Source organism: Aquarana catesbeiana, linkage group LG03 (assembly GCF_042186555.1).
Source record: "Aquarana catesbeiana isolate 2022-GZ linkage group LG03, ASM4218655v1, whole genome shotgun sequence".
In the NCBI taxonomy this organism is placed as follows: Eukaryota; Metazoa; Chordata; class Amphibia; order Anura; family Ranidae; genus Aquarana; species Aquarana catesbeiana.
In genome coordinates, this window is record NC_133326.1 from 585,148,413 (window position 1) to 585,164,957 (window position 16,545).

At 45.4% G+C, this 16,545-nt stretch overlaps 1 protein-coding gene across 6 annotated transcripts in view; it reads left to right on the forward strand.

Moving 5' to 3' along the window:
- The window catches only part of AAK1 (AP2 associated kinase 1), a 214,619-nt gene that overhangs the window by 119,292 nt on the left and 78,782 nt on the right, over nucleotides 1–16,545 (forward strand). For all 6 annotated transcript variants that reach the window (XM_073622010.1, XM_073622013.1, XM_073622011.1 and 3 more), the window contains exons 6-8: nucleotides 6,898–6,979; nucleotides 15,124–15,256; nucleotides 16,433–16,536. In XM_073622010.1, the coding sequence (XP_073478111.1) occupies nucleotides 6,898–6,979; nucleotides 15,124–15,256; nucleotides 16,433–16,536 (319 nt within the window). The remainder of the gene's footprint in view (nucleotides 1–6,897; nucleotides 6,980–15,123; nucleotides 15,257–16,432; nucleotides 16,537–16,545) is intronic.

Sequence of the window (16,545 nt, forward strand, 5' to 3'; positions counted from 1 at the left end):
ATAGATTGGTTTGCGCAAAAGTTATAGCGTCTACAAAATAGGGGATAGTTTTATAACATTTTTATTTTTTTTTATTTTTTTACTAGTAATGGCGGCGATCTGCGATTTTTATCGTGACTGCGACATTATGGCGGACACATCGGACACTTTTGACACATATTTGGGACCATTCACATTTATACAGCAATCCGTGCTATAAAAATGCATTGATTACTGTATAAATGTGACAGGCAGGGAAGGGATTAACACTAGGTGGTGATCGAGGGGTAAACTGTGTTGCTAGGGAGTGATTCTAACTGTAGGGGGCGGGGACTCACTAGGGGAGGAGACCGATCGGTGTTCCGCTGTACTGGGAACATACCATCGGTCTCCTCTCCTCTGACAGGACCGTGGATCTGTGTGTTTACACACACAGATCCACGGTCCTGCTGTGATACCGGTAATCGCGGGTGCCCGGCGGACATCGCGGCCGCCGGGCACGCGCACCGGGTGCCTAGTGACACGGCGCGCGATCGCCGGTGGCGGCGCGCGTGCGCCCCCTGGTGGCCTAAGACAGCGAGGACGTCATATGACGCCCTCCCGCAACGAGAGCTGCGCCGCCTGGCCGTCAATTGACGGTCGGCAGGCGGTTAAAGTTCATGTGCGTGTAAAGGCAGGCGGCCCAATACTTTTGGTAATATAGTGTATATAAGAAGACCTTTCATAATTTTTTTTATTTGTTTATATAGCACCGTTGATTATGCAGCGGTTTGCATATATTTTGTACATTCACATCAGTCCCTGCCCTCAAAGAACTTGCGATCTAAAGTCCCTAACTCACATATAAATCAGGGATAAATGTAGCATTGAGCAGATACTTTAATAATTCCTTATCGCGTTCACTTCTGCAAAACACATTACAGAGGTGTTTTTTGGAAAGCTCATTTTAAAGCTTCGAAAACGATTTATTATGCAGTCCCCAAACGCAATTCCTCAATGTTGGTTTTTACTAAATGCAATTTCCATGTGAAACCTTTTTCCTGAGAATGATATCCTGCTTGGTGTTTTGCTAACATGTGTGGGGTAGGGCAGCATTGTTCACTCTTGTGGAACAGTGGACTCTTAATCTAACTCTTATCCAGTGAACCATTTTATTTGGCAGTTACTATTCTTATGGAATTTTGCATTTTGTTGATTTGCAGTTAGTGATTTCTAAACCGCATTGTGCTGGAGGTAGCTACACGGTAAATCTGTCCATCTGCAGATGATGGCCTACTGTGGTTAATGATGGTGTGACAGCAGCTGTATCATATGATATAAGTGATGTTTAAAACTAACATTTCTCTAGTTATTTTAACATGCAGCTAAAGGTAATCAAATCTGCAGAATCTTTACAAAGTAGAAGTTTTACCTTCGGGAATGTGTTTTCTTCTTGATCGTAATCTAGTGAATCCCAAATGTGATTTTTGCCATGTATTGATTGTGACTTGCAATCTTGGCAGGATAAATTTATATCCCCCCCCCCCCCCCCCCCCCCCCCCATTTAAATCTTTCAGCAGTACCTCTATCCTCTTTCATATATATCCTCTTGTTTGCCCACAATTGGCTGCACACAACTCTCTGAAACCATCTGTTTCGTACACGATTATCCCAAAATGGCCAATGCTTGGTCTGGATCCATGGTATAGTTAGATTAGTATAGTATAGATTAGTGGTATACACCCCACAGGGGCAATTTGGCAAAAACTGGTACAGGGCCAGTGGCAGCTAGGTTTTTAGTGGGCAAATGCAGCAAACTTTTGACATCAATCCTAGATACTTCTGAGATCATTCAGATCTTATTGCAGATGTGCTCAGTTTGAAGCTGTGGAGCTTGGTGTAAGTGGAGCTGGATTAAGTGGGAGTTAAAAACAAGAGTTTAAAACAGGAGGTTATAACAGGGGTCATAGTACCTGTGTAGTGTGAGTATCTGAGTGTTGTCTGAGTAGTGTGTGTGGATCGTTAGTACTTGTGTATTGTGTACCTGTGTATTGTCTTGTCGTGTACCTGTGTATTGTCTTGAGTATTAGTGCCAGGAAGCTAGTTGTTAGGTAATTTGGACAGGGTAAAATCCCCAAATCCTCACTAAATTTAATAGGTACGATGCCCGGCGGGTGTGGAGAGGCGACTCTTTGTACATCTTGCCGCATGTATGCGTTCCTTGATCATCCGATCGAGGGCGAATACTGCTGTGCAAAATGTAAGCACATTGTTTCCCTGGAAGCCCAGGTTCTGAATCTGGGGAAGCAACTGTCAGCACTGAGAAGTCCCTCCATACTAAAGGTGAGCCAGGAATGTACACGGCAGGTGCCGGCAGGGGCCAGCACAGAGGCGGGTGGAGACAAAGAGGTGCAGGCACTAGCAAAGAGGAGATGGGTGACAGTCAGGAGGGGTAGAGGGGGAAGTGCCAGGGAGGCCGATCCAGGACTGGAGCATCCCAATAAGTACGCTCCATTGAGTGACATTGGTGTTACCAGTCAGGGACCAGCACTGCTGGAGATGAGGGACTCTCCTAGCTGCCAGGGGAAGAACTCCTCCAGTGAGAGTGGGGGAGCAGCAAAGGGAAAGAAAAGACAGATTCTGGTGGTAGGGGACTCAATTCTTAGAAGGACAGAGAGGGCAATCTGTAACCAAGACCTGAAGCGCCGAACAGTATGTCGTCTACCGGGCGCTCGGGTTCGGCACATCACGGATCTTGTGGACAGATTACTGGGAGGGGCTGGGGAAGACCCGGCTGTCATGGTGCAGGTTGGCACCAATGACAAAGTCAGAGGCAGATGGAGTGTCCTAAAGAACGATTTTAGGGACTTAGGAGCTAAATTGAGGAAAAGGACCTCCAAGGTAGTGTTCTCAGGAATACTACCGGTACATCGAGCCACACCAGAGAGGCAGAGGGAGATTAGGGAAGTAAACAAGTGGCTGAAGAGCTGGTGTAGTAAGGAGGGGTTTGGGTTCCTGGAGGACTGGGCCGACTTCTCAGTCGGTAACCGATACTATAGAAGGGACGGACTGCACCTAAATGAGGAGGGTGCAGATCTGCTGGGAATGAAGATGGCCAAAAAGTTAGAGGGGTTTTTAAACTAGGCGATGGGGGGGGAGGGTCCAGAGACAGTGATAGCCAGTGCGGAAGATATTCCAGAGGGTAGTATTGGGGGCATTAGTGGTAGGTTAACCAAAGCACAAAAACACAAGGTGAGTATAGTAGCAAGTCCAAGTTGCAATCTTGAAACACCCAATACGAGGACAATATGCGACCGGTCTAAACTATGTGGCATGTTCACCAATGCCAGGAGCCTGGCGGACAAGATGGGTGAACTAGAGATACTGTTGTACAAGGAGGATTTGGATTTTGTGGGAATTTCAGAGACCTGGTTCAACAGCTCTCATGATTGGCTGGCAAACATTCAAGGGTATACCCTATACCGCAAGGATAGAGAGGGTAAAAAAGGGGGAGGGGTATGCCTATATATCAAGAATAATGTACAAGTGAATGTGAGAGATGACATCACTGAGGGGGCTAGGGAGGAGATGGAATCTTTATGGGTAGAGCTCCAAAGGGATGAAGCTAAGGGGAAAATAATACTGGGAGTATGCTATAGGCCCCCTAACCTGAGGGAGGAAGTGGAGACGGATCTCCTATCACAAATTGGATTAGCAGCAAGGATGGGAAGTGTTATCATAATGGGGGATTTTAATTATCCAGACATAGACTGGGCGGAGGGAACCGCGCATTCATTTAGGGCTCGCCAGTTCCTTAATGTCTTACAGGACAATTTTATGGGTCAGATGGTAGACGCACCAACTAGAAATAAAACATTACTAGATCTACTGATTACCAACAATACAGACCTGATAACAGATGTGGAAATACGGGGCAATTTAGGTAACAGCGATCACAGGTCAATTAGTTTCAGTATAAATCACACAAATAGGAGACATGAAGGGAACACAAAGACACTGAATTTCAAAAGAGCCAACTTCCCTAAACTACAAACCTTGCTAAAAGGCATAAATTGGGATAAAATATTAGGAACAAAGAATACAGAGGAGAGATGGGTTTGTTTTAAGAGCATATTAAATAAGGGCGTTAGCCAATGTATCCCATTGGGTAATAAATTTAAAAGAGCGAACAAACATCCTGGATGGCTTAACTCCAATGTAAAAATGCATATAAAAGCAAAGGAGAAGGCCTTCAAAAAATACAAGGTTGAGGGATCATCCACAGCATTCAGAATGTATAAAGAATGCAATAAGAAATGTAAGGGTGCAATTAGGATGGCTAAGATAGAACATGAAAGACACATAGCGGAGGAGAGCAAAAAAAATCCCAAGAAATTCTTTAAGTATGTAAACAGTAAAAAAGGGAGGACAAGACCATATTGGCCCCATAAAGAATGAGGAAGGACATCTGGTTACAAAGGATGGGGAGATGGCAGAGGTATTGAATTTATTCTTCTCCTCAGTCTTCACGAGTGAATCGGGGGGCTTCAGTAACCAAAACTGCAGTGTTTATCCTCATGACACAACACAGGAAGCACCTACATGGTTAACAGAGGACGGAATTAAAATTAGACTTGAGAAACTTAACATTAATAAATCACCGGGACCAGATGGCTTGCATCCGAGGGTACTTAGGGAACTCAGTCAGGTGATTGCCAGACCGTTGTTCCTAATTTTTACAGACAGTCTATGGACTGGAATGGTACCAGCTGATTGGAGAAAAGCCAATGTAGCACCAATATTTAAAAAGGGCTCAAAAAACATCCCTGGGAATTACAGACCAGTTAGCCTAACATCAATAGTATGTAAACTCTTGGAGGGGATGATAAGGGACTATATACAAGATTTTAGTAATAAGAATGATATCATTAGCAGTAATAAACCAATCTATTAACCTTCTATGAGGAGGTGAGTTGCCATCTAGATAAAGGAAGGCCCGTAGACGTGGTGTATCTGGATTTTGCAAAAGCATTTGACACAGTTCCCCATAAACGTTTACTGTACAAAATAAGGTGCGTTGGCATGGACCATAGGGTGAGTACATGGATTGAAAACTGGCTACAAGGGCGTGTTCAGAGGGTGGTGATAAATGGGGAGTACTCAGAATGGTCAGGGGTGGGTAGTGGGGTCCCTCAGGGGTCTGTGCTGGGACCAATCCTATTTAATTTGTTCATAAACGACCTGGAGGATGGGATAAACAGTTCCATCTCTGTATTTGCAGACGATACTAAGCTAAGCAGGGCAATAACTTCTCCGCAGGATGTGGAATTCTTGCAAAAAGACCTGAACAAATTAATGGGGTGGGCGACTACATGGCAAATGAGGTTCAATGTAGAAAAATGTAAAATAATGCATTTGGCAAAAATATGAATGCAATCTATACACTGGGGGGAGAACCTCTGGGGGAATCTAGGATGGAAAAGGACTTGGGGGTCCTAGTGGATGATAGGCTCAGCAATGGCATGCAATGCCAAGCTGCTGCTAATAAAGCAAACAGAATATTTGCATGCATTAAAAGGGGGATCAACTGCAGAGATAAAACGATAATTCTCCCGCTCTACAAGACTCTGGTCCGGCCGTACCTGGAGTATGCTGTCCAGTTCTGGGCACCAGTCCTCAGGAGGGGACGTACTGGAAATGGAGCGAGTACAAAGAAGGGCAACAAAGCTAATAAAGGGTCTGGAGGATCTTAGTTATGAGGAAAGGTTGCGAGCACTGAACTTATTCTCTCTGGAGAAGAGACGCTTGAGAGGGGATATGATTTCAATTTACAAATACTGTACTGGTGACCCCACAATAGGGATAAAACTTTTTCGCAGAAGAGAGTTTAATAAGACTCGTGGCCACTCATTACAATTAGAAGAAAAGAGGTTTAACCTTAAACTACGTAGAGGGTTCTTTACTGTAAGAGCGGCAAGGATGTGGAATTCCCTTCCACAGGCGGTGGTCTCGGCGGGGAGCATTGATAGCTTCAAGAAACTATTAGATAATCACCTGAATGACCGCAATATACAGGAATATGTAATGTAATACTGACACATAATCACACACATAGGTTGGACTTGATGGACTTGTGTCTTTTTTCAACCTCACCTACTATGTAACTATGTGGTTCATGTACAGCTGACCTACTTCAGCTGCTTTTGCTTTCCTATAGAAATGTATAAAGAGAGAAGCTGTTAATTTTTTTTTTTTTATATATATATACTTACCAGAATTGCCCTGTTGCTATGTAGTCCTCCTAATCTGCCACTTCCTGGTCCGCGGAGCTCCTCGTCACTTCCTCCCTCGCCTGAGTCTGTGGGCAGTACTGTGATCAAAAATCACGTTATTTCCTGACAGGAAATGCCTTGATTCAAGGCGGATCACAGTGCCAAGATGTCTTTATGTTGCCATAACAACAGGGCGGACCTTCCTCCGCCGCCCGTTGTTATGGCAACTTTAGATACAATCGGCGATACGGCCGCCGGTGAATCGCACATGCGTGAGATCGAGAGATGCATGCTGGTTACCCAGCATGCACCTCTCCAAAGCTAATTCAGGAAGAGATATCGATTTGGGCTTCACATGCCCACAATCATGATGGCAACCGCCACACCAGGAGGAAGAAAATATTGAGTAAGAAATTTTATATTTTTGCTAAATCCATAATGAACATTGTATACTCGTTTTTGTATTTAGTTAGTAATAATGCTAGGATCAATGGAAAAAAAAAACAACCTCCGCTTTAGTACTGTGAAACACCATCTCCAGCAATGTGTTTTTGATTTTTTGGGCTTTTGTTTCGAAAGGAAAGGAGTTGGGGGGATTCTGACAGTATTCTAATACTAAAATAAATACATGCAGGCTAAGTTGTGCTAACAATCTCCTGTGTTTCAGGTATACCACACTTTCCTACCGTGCCCCTGAGATGGTGAATCTTTACAGTGGCAAAGTCATCACTGCCAAGGCGGATATCTGGGTTTGTAAAACACTATGATCTAAATGTTTAAGGTCTTATTCACATGCCTAAAATGTTTTGGTGGATATGTGTAACGCAGGCCATAGATGATTTGATTTTCTGGGGTTGCAGGAAAGAAAATTGCTTGATTTCCTCTGAGCCATTGTGTTCTCCCGGCAGGTAAGGGGCATGGGGAGTTGTCCCTGCCATAAGAACACTGATTATTGCTAGCAGCTATAGCCTCTGGCAATGATTGCATCCTAAAAAGCCGACATGCTGGGTGTACCCCAGTTGATTGTTGGGTCGACCTAGCTACAATCAGCTTGCTCATACATGGTTCAAATCTTGGCCAGTGCCTGCTGAACCAGCCAAGATTCGAACAGTCTATGGCCAGCTTAAAGGATAAGTTCACCTTTTTGTAACATGTTACAGGGTGTAACATGTTACAAATGCACGTTCTGACAGCTAGTGGGGATCTTCTCCGTCCCCCCGCTTGCTGTTCCGATCTGCTATATTTTTGTATATATTTTTTGTTGTACTTTTGAATTTTGTAATAAAATTATATTTCTTTCTCGAACATCACGGGACACAGAGCCACAGTAATTACTGATGGGTTATATAGGTATCACTGGTGATTGGACACTGGCACACCCTATCAGGAAGTTCAACCCCCTATATAATCCCTCCCCTTGCAGGGATACCTCAGTTTTTACGGCAGTGTCTTAGGTGATGGACGTGTAAAGATGTCCTGTGCTGAGCTCCAAAGGGAATATCCTAAGATCCTATACTGGGGCAAGCCAGGCGAACCGGATCCATTCAAAGTGTCTTTTCATGGCCGAATTGAATGGTACCCGGGCCTCGTGTCCGAAGAAACGAGGTTTTACCCGTAATGCTTCTCTTTTTAGAGAGCTGGACCCCGCAGATCAGAAAATGGCTTTAAACTTCCTAATTTCTGGCGAGGTGCTTTACGGTCCCAGAACTGTTGGATCCCCCTACTGATGGGGGCCCCAGTCTGACGGTTTTTTCAAACGAAGCCCACCGTGAGAGGTGAAGATTGGGTCTGTGTAAACAGCACCCTGCGGCTGGATAAATAATGCATGCTATGCCTATTGTGACCACCGGGGGCTGCCAGGAGCACAAACCTACACATGCTGACTCTGTCTCAGGTGTTGTAATCGCTGTTTATGTCCCAGCGTCTCAAGCAGGCTGCAAGCAGGTAAGGTGGAAAGGGGGATTTCTCATGTTTGAATGTTCCCCCCCCCAGGATAGAGAGGGGCTGCAGGGGTCTAGAAAGTGGTTATACCTCCCGGGCTCTGCGGCCTAATGGCCACCATCTCTCAAGATAGCCATTCAGGCAGATCTTGTTACCAGCCTCTCTCCCTTCCCCCCCCCCCCATCCCCAGCCTTTCTCCGGAAGCATGACAGGAGAGTCGGCAGCGCGGGAAGCGCTCGTTTTTTTCAAAACTCGAGGGGGGGGGGGGCGGTAGAGGAGGGGGCGGGATGTCAGCACAGAGTGTTTAGACTCCCACTCAGGCCAGCTGCAGGCTATTAAAGGCACTCTGTACAGGTGCACTCAGCCTTCTGAGAGACACAGAGCTGACGGTCGCATGTAAGGTGGGACACAGGCATTCTCCTAGGCAGCATTTACTGAAGTAACACCAGACTGAGCATTGGGTAGCAAGGCTTTTAGCCAGACTACATCGCTCAGCGGGCAGTGTTCATTTGTATACCTCACACCTTGTTGCTTTGCACTATGGGTAGAAGAGGTTCAAGCACCCCAGGAACCAGAGACACTAGGGGATCTCGTTCAGGTTCTGAGGGCCCCCTGTCGGCAGCATCCTCCCCCCCTAAAGATGGGCCAGGGACGGCTAGCGAGGGAGAGCCATCGGGGTCAGGGGCTACACTAGAGGTCGACCGATATATCGGCCGATATTTGGCGTTTTTTACTTAATCGGCATCGGCAGATTGTGCTGATAAAAAAGGCTGATTGTAACTTCAGCGTGACTTGCAAATGACTTCTATAATAGAGTCAATGCAAGTTGCCTGAAAGTTATCTTCTCTCCTCCTCTGGGCAGCCTGCCAAGTCTGATAAGAAGATACATTGTATCTCTTCAAGTTCTTTTTTATCAATAGACTGAACTCGTGTAGGAATTCTCAGTTTAACCATTTAAAGACTAAATCTTTTCTGACACTTGTTGCTTACAGGTAAAAATCCAGTATTTTCTGCTAGAAAATCACTTAGAACCCCCAAACATTATATATATTTTTTTTAGCAGAGACCCTAGGGAATAAAATAGCGGTTGTTGCAATATTTTATGTCACGCGGTATTTGCGCAGCGGTCTTTCAAACGCAATTTTAAAAAAAAAAAAATACAGTAATGAATTAAAAAAAAAACTAAGCAGTAAAGTTAGCCCATTTTTTTTTCGTCCAAAAGTTTTGATTACCTGTTTTTGTGTATTTAATATTTAAGATAGTTTTTTTTTTCTAAATTATACATACAAGTGAACTGATTGGAGGTTTGTTTTGTTTAATGTTTAAATGTAAAAAATTTTCTGTATCACTTAAGGTTGCTTTCACACTGGAGCGGGCATGCGTTGATGGTAAAACGCTGCTAGTTTTAGCGGCACTTTACCGTCATTTTAGAGGCACTATTCGGCTGCTAGCGGGGCGCTTATAACCCAGCTAGCGGCCGAGGAAGGGGTTAAATGCGCCCCTGAAGCGCCGCTGCCAAAACGCTTTGCAGGCGCTTCGGCAGCGGTGCGCATTCATTTCAATGGGCAGGAGTGGTGGTATACACCGCTCCAAAGATGCCGTTTGCAGGACTTTTTTTTACATCCTGCCAGCGCATCGCCTCAGTGTGAAAGCACTCAGGATATCACACTGAGACTGCAGGGGAGCCGTTTTACAGGCACTTTACAGGCGCTCTTTTTAGCCCAAAAGCGCCTGAAAAACGCCCCAGTGTGAAAGGGGTCTAACTGTTAGATTTTATGAGATGAAGGGAAAAAAAAAATCGGCCAAATATATCGGCCCAAAAAAAATCGGCATCACATATCAGAATCGGCCACCGCGATTTCTAAATATCGGCATCGGCCAGAGAAAAACCCATATCGGTCGACCTCTAGGCTACACCTGCTTCTGGCACTTCAGCCCCTGTATATATTACACAAGAGGTTTTTTCCTCAACCATTAATGGTCTAGAGGAAAGATTAATGACCGTGATTACGTCTTCACTCAGTGGAAGAAAACGCACTAAGCTTTCCTCTGTTCCCCAAGACCCTCAGACAGAGGAGCTCTGGGATAAAGGAGATGAATCCCTTTCAGAGGATCGGGATGGGATGGATGATTCCTCTTCGGAGGATTCAGGTGGAGAGGGACCCTCTGCGACTTCCCAAGAGGAGAAAGTCTTAGTACAGATCCTCACTGGATTGGTCCGCTCCACATTTAAGTTACCCATACCTGAAACTGCTAAAGAATCCTCTTCTGCTTTGGGGTCACTGAAACCTTTCCAAGCAGCACATGCTTTTCCTGTTCATACTTTACTTGAAAAGCTTATTTATTCTGAGTGGGATCACCCAGACAAACGTTTTTTTCCGCCGAAAAAGTTTTCAACACTTTATCCGATGGAAGAAAAGTTTATTAAAATGTGGGGAATACCGGCTATTGATGCCGCCATTTCCTCCGTAAATAATAGCCTGACTTGTCCTGTAGACAATGCTCAGATGCTCAGGGATCCTGTAGATAAAAGGATGGAATCCCTATTGAAGGATGTTTTCTCCTTGGCAGGATCAGTGGCCCAACCTGCAGTAGCAGCGATTGGAGTCTGTCAATACTTAAGAGACCATGTTAAGCAGGTCATCAAAGTATTACCTGAACAGCAGGCCCAGGGGTTTGCTAACCTTCCAGCGGCCTTATGCTTTGTGGTTGACGCCATTAGAGATTCTATCGTGCAAACCTCCCGTCTTTCACTGGGGTTGGTGCATATACGTAGAATCCTATGGTTGAAAAATTGGTCAGCCGAAGCACCATGTAAGAAGCTACTGGCTGGGTTTCCATTTCGTGGTGCAAGGTTGTTTGGAGAGGACTTGGATAACTATATCAAGAGAATCTCTTGTGGGAAAAGCACTCTCTTACCTGTCAAGAAGAAGAGTAAGCGTCCCTCTTTCAAACTGACTCTTTCCCCAGCGCCGGGGGCTTCAGCCTCCAGGCAGTCTCGACGGCCGCCTCCATCGGGGTCCAGAGACAAGAGTCAACCCCAGGGACAAAAGAAGTCCTGGGGAAAGAAGCCTACTAGGCAAAACATTAAGACCTCTGCATGAGGGGGCGCCCCCGCTCACTCGAGTGGGGGGGAAGACTGCGACAGTTCTCAGAGCTCTGGCAGGAGGACTTCCAGGACAGATGGGTAATCTCCACGGTAACCTTAGGGTACAAGCTAGAGTTTCAGGAATTCCCCTCTCCTCGGTTCCTCAGATCAAATGTTCCCAGAGACCCAGAGAAGAAGCAGTCGCTCCTTCTAGCGTTAGAGCGACTTTTGTCGCAGGAGGTCATTATGATAGTTCCCGCAAAGGACCAGGGATTGGGCTTCTATTCCAACCTTTTTACGGTCCAAAAGCCAAATGGGGATGTCAGGCCCATTCTGGACTTAAGGGATCTGAACCGATTCCTAAGGATTCAATCCTTCCGCATGGAATCAATTCGAACAGTAGTTCCCACCCTGCAGGGAGGAGAATTTCTGGCATCAATAGACATCAGAGATGCATATCTGCATGTGCCCATTTTTCCTGCTCATCAGAAGTTTCTGCGCTTCGAGGTAGGAGGGCGCCATTTCCAGTTTGTGGCTCTGCCTTTCGGGATAGCCACTGCACCTCGAGTGTTCACAAAGATCTTGGCTCCTCCTCTGGCCAGATTAAGGGCTCAGAGTATAGCTGTCATAGCATACCTAGACGACCTGCTCTTGATAGACCGGTCGGTAGCCTCTTTGAAGGGAAACTTGAGGACCACGGTCAGGTATCTAGAACACCTGGGTTGGATCCTCAACTTAGAAAAGTCTTTCCTAAAACCAGTAAGAAGACTGGAGTATTTAGGTCTGATTATAGATACAAGCCAGGAGAAAATATTTCTACCCCAGACAAAGATCACTGCTTTGAGAGAGCTGATTCTGACAGTAAGGACCAAGAAGGGTCCCTCAGTCCGCCTTTGTATGAGGCTACTAGGGAAGATGGTGTCTTCATTCGAAGCAGTTCCCTATGCTCAGTTTCACTCAAGAATGCTGCAACACAGTATTCTGTCGACCTGGAACAAGAAGGTTCAGGCATTAGACTTTCCAATGCACCTGTCGCATGCGGTGCGTCAGAGCCTCAATTGGTGGCTCATACCCGAAAACCTGCAGAAGGGGAAATCCTTTCTACCGGTTACCTGGACGGTGGTAACAACAGATGCCAGTCTGTCAGGTTGGGGAGCAGTTCTGGAACAGGCTGCGGTCCAAGGGGTATGGTCCAAGACAGAGAGGACCTTACCCATCAACATTCTGGAGATCCGGGCGATACATCTAGCTCTAAAAGCCTGGACTATCAGGCTACAGGGTTGTCCGGTCAGGATCCAGTCCGACAATGCCACAGCAGTGGCTTATGTCAATCATCAGGGAGGCACCCGGAGCCGAGCTGCTCAAAAAGAGGTGAACCAGATCTTAGTCTGGGCAGAGATGCATGTGCCATGCATGTCGGCAGTTTTCATCCTGGGAATAGAAAATTGGCAGGCGGACTATCTAAGTCGCCAGCAGTTACTTCCAGGGGAATGGTCTCTGCATCCCGACGTCTTTTGGGCCATATGCTAAAGATGGGGGGGTTCCAGATGTAGATCTCTTTGCATCCCAATTCAACAAAAAGATAGACAGATTTGTGGCAAGGACAAAAGATCCTCTTGCATGCGGGACGGATGCGTTGGTGATTCCGTAGCATCGGTTCTCACTGATTTACGCATTCCCGCCTATTCTGCTACTACCACGACTCCTTCGCAGGATCAGGCAGGAAAGGAAGTCGGTACTTCTGGTGGCCCCCGCTTGGCCCAGAAGGACTTGGTATGCAGAAATAGTAAAGATGACGGTGGGTTCCCCGTGGACCCTACCGGTACGCCCAGACCTGTTATCTCAAGGTCCAGTGTTCCATCCTGCCTTACAAACGCTAAATTTGACGGTTTGGCTATTGAGACCCACGTTCTGAAGAGTCGTGGGCTCTCAGGTCCTGTCATATCTAACTTGATTAATGCAAGGAAGCCAGCTTCCAGGATGATTTATCATAGAGTCTGGAAGGCTTATATAACCTGGTGTGAATCCAGAGGTTGGCATCCCAGGAAATATGTCATAGGTAGAATCCTTGATTTTCTACAGATGGGATTAGAGATGAAGCTGGCCTTGAGTACCATCAAGGGCCAGGTTTCTGCTTTATCAGTATTATTTCAGCGGCCACTTGCTTCGCATTCTTTGGTCCGAAACTTTATGCAGGGGGTGAAGTGTCTTAATCCTCCGGTTAAAGCGCCCCTAAAACCCTGGGACTTGAATTTGGTCCTGGCTGTGTTACAGAAACAGCCTTTTGAACCAATAAGTCAGATTCCTTTGGTCTTGTTGACAAGGAAATTAATTTTTCTGGTGGCCATCTCTTCTGCTAGAAGAGTATCAGAATTAGCAGCTCTTTCCTGTAAGGAGCCTTATTTGATTATACACAAGGATAGAGTGGTACTACGCCCTCATCCTAGTTTTTTACCGAAGGTGGTTTCTGATTTTCATTTAAATCAAGACATTGTTCTACCTTCCTTTTTTCCAGATCCCTGTTCTCCGGAAGAGAGATCTCTACATTCGTTGGATGTAGTAAGAGCAGTTAAGGCCTATCTAGGGGCAACTACTCAGATCCGCAAGACGGCTGTTTTGTTTGTGCTGCCAGAGGGTCCCAATAGAGGACAGGCAGCGTCAAAAGCTACCATTTCTAAATGGATTCGACAGTTGACCATTCAAGCTTACGGTTTGAAACAGAAGATTCCTCCGTTTCAGATCAGGGCACATTCCACAAGGGCTATTGGTGCTTCTTGGGCAGTGCATCACCGGGCCTCTATGGCTCAAATCTGCAAGGCCGCAACCTGGTCTTCAGTTCATACATTCACCAGATTCTATCAGGTGGATGTGAGAAGACATGAGGATATTGCCTTTGGGCGTAGTGTGCTGCAGGCAGCGGTACAGGGTCCTCAGGTCTGATTGCACCCTACTTGGTCGTGGTCCCCCCCCCCTCAGGTAGCATTGCTCTGGGACATCCCATCAGTAATTACTGTTGCTCTGTGTCCCGTGATGTTCGAGAAAGAAAATAGGATTTTTTAAAACAGCTTACCTGTAAAATCCTTTTCTTTCGAAGGACATCACGGGACAGAGAGATCCCGCCCCTCTTCTAATACACTATATTGCTTGGCTACAAAACTGAGGTATCCCTGCAAGGGGAGGGATTATATAGGGGTTTGAACTTCCTGATAGGGTGTGCCAGTGTCCAATCACCAGTGATACCTATATAACCCATCAGTAATTACTGTGGCTCTGTGTCCCGTGATGTCCTTCGAAAGAAAAGGATTTTACAGGTAAGCTGTTTTAAAAAATCCTATTATTTTTTACTTACATTGCATCATTGATGGTAGTGCCTCAAAAGTCCCGCTCTAGGGGAATGTTTTGGTCTTTTTGGATTTTTGGGATGTGGCACACCCTCTGCTTAGTACTACTCCCTGTCAGAGACCTCTTTTTCCGATCTGCAACAAACATATTCGTGGGGCCTCTGCCCACCCCGCCACAACATCCATTTACAGTGGTCTGTGTATGGGAAAACTACAAGGTCCGTCAGCCTTTGCAGCTGTCGGCATGTAGTTCTCAATGAACTACCATGGCACTGTTGAGTGCTGTGGTAATTAATTCATGCTTCCTGGCTGTATGGGAGGTAGGGCCAGACAGATGCAGACACTGTGCATCTTGCACTGGCTTGACTACAGCAGAATGAATAGTGATTGGTTCCTGCTGGTTACTGCCCTTATGAGTAGTAATGGTTTATTGAATGATGTCTCAATATCATCAGAAATACAATTTCTTTTTCTTTTTTTTTTTTTTTTTTGTCTCATCTTGTAACTCTCCTTTCTCTGCCAGGCCCTGGGATGTTTACTTTACAAGCTGTGTTTCTTTACCCTTCCGTTTGGGGAGAGTCAGGTGTCCATCTGTGATGGGAATTTCACCATTCCAGACAACTCCCGGTACTCCCACGACATGCACTGCCTCATCCGTAAGTGTTTTCTATGCAAGTTTCTGTGCCAGCAGCTAGTACTCTACTTGTGGTTTTAATTTTTACTAATGCAGATTATAATTTGGGGGGTGCAGGTAATGGTAGAGTTAACTAGCAATGTGGTTTAAAACAGAAAGATTGGAAATGTAGAATAGAATAATAGTTTCCCAGCTCGTGCAAAACATTTTACAGAAGGAGTGAGAGATGATCAGTGTATGCCATGTATCCTACATGGAAATTGCTGGCTGCTACGTTACTTTCTTTATGCATTTATTGTGATCAGCATGTTTGCATTAAAGTGATATTAAAGGCATTTAAAAGAAAAAAAATGTCATACTTACTTGCTCTGTACAGTGGGTTTGCATAGAGAACCCCCGATCCTCCTCTTCTCATGTCCCCCTCTGGCGCTCCTGGCCCCTCCCAGTTTGCTGTGGGAGCTCCCAAGTTGCTGCTCTGCTTGTCTATTCACACACAGAGCCGCCACCCCCTCTTAAAAAAAAAAAAGCTGCTTTTACAGACATTTGTGCTTTTTTTTATTCTCTGCCTAAAGGCTTAAAAAAGTGTGCTTTTTTGTGCACTTTTGCGCATGTTTATTGAGCTTCTTTGAGGGTTTTTGAGCATACGTTTTTGTTTTTGTTTTTTACAAACCCTCCCCTGAGCTTTCTTCTTTCTTCTTTTTCTTTCTTCTTTCCTCTTCTTTTTCTTTCTTCTTCCCTCTTCTTTCTCTTTCTGCTTTCCTCTTCTTTTTCTTTCTTCTTTCCTCTTCTTTTTTCTTTCTTCTTTTTCTTCGGGCACTTAGGTGTCTTTACTGCTCTAAAGCTCCTCTCAAATACACGAGGCGGGCTTTTTTTTCTGCCTGTAAGAGCATATGCCTGTAAACTCCTGAAAAAGCCATAGTGTGCATGGGCACATTGGCTAACATGTAGGGGAGTTTCCAGGCAGAAAAAATTAGAGCTCAAAAGCCTGTAGGAGCAACTTATTTTGCGCTTCTTTGAGATGCAGTGTGCATGAGCCCTAAAAGGCAGAGGGGAAGTGATGGGAAACCATTCAAATGGAGGCTTAGAGAGCAATAAACCCACAATAAAATTTTAAGGGTCATAAAAACAAGCCCAAAGTCACATTTTACATGAAATGTCTCATCGCTGTTCTGTTTCTGTGTTTTTTCTTTTCTATCAGGGTACATGCTTGAGCCAGATCCAGACAAGAGGCCGGATATCTTCCAAGTATCCTATTTTGCCTTTAAGCAAGCAAAGAGGGAATGCCCTGTACCCAATGTACTTGTAAGTGCC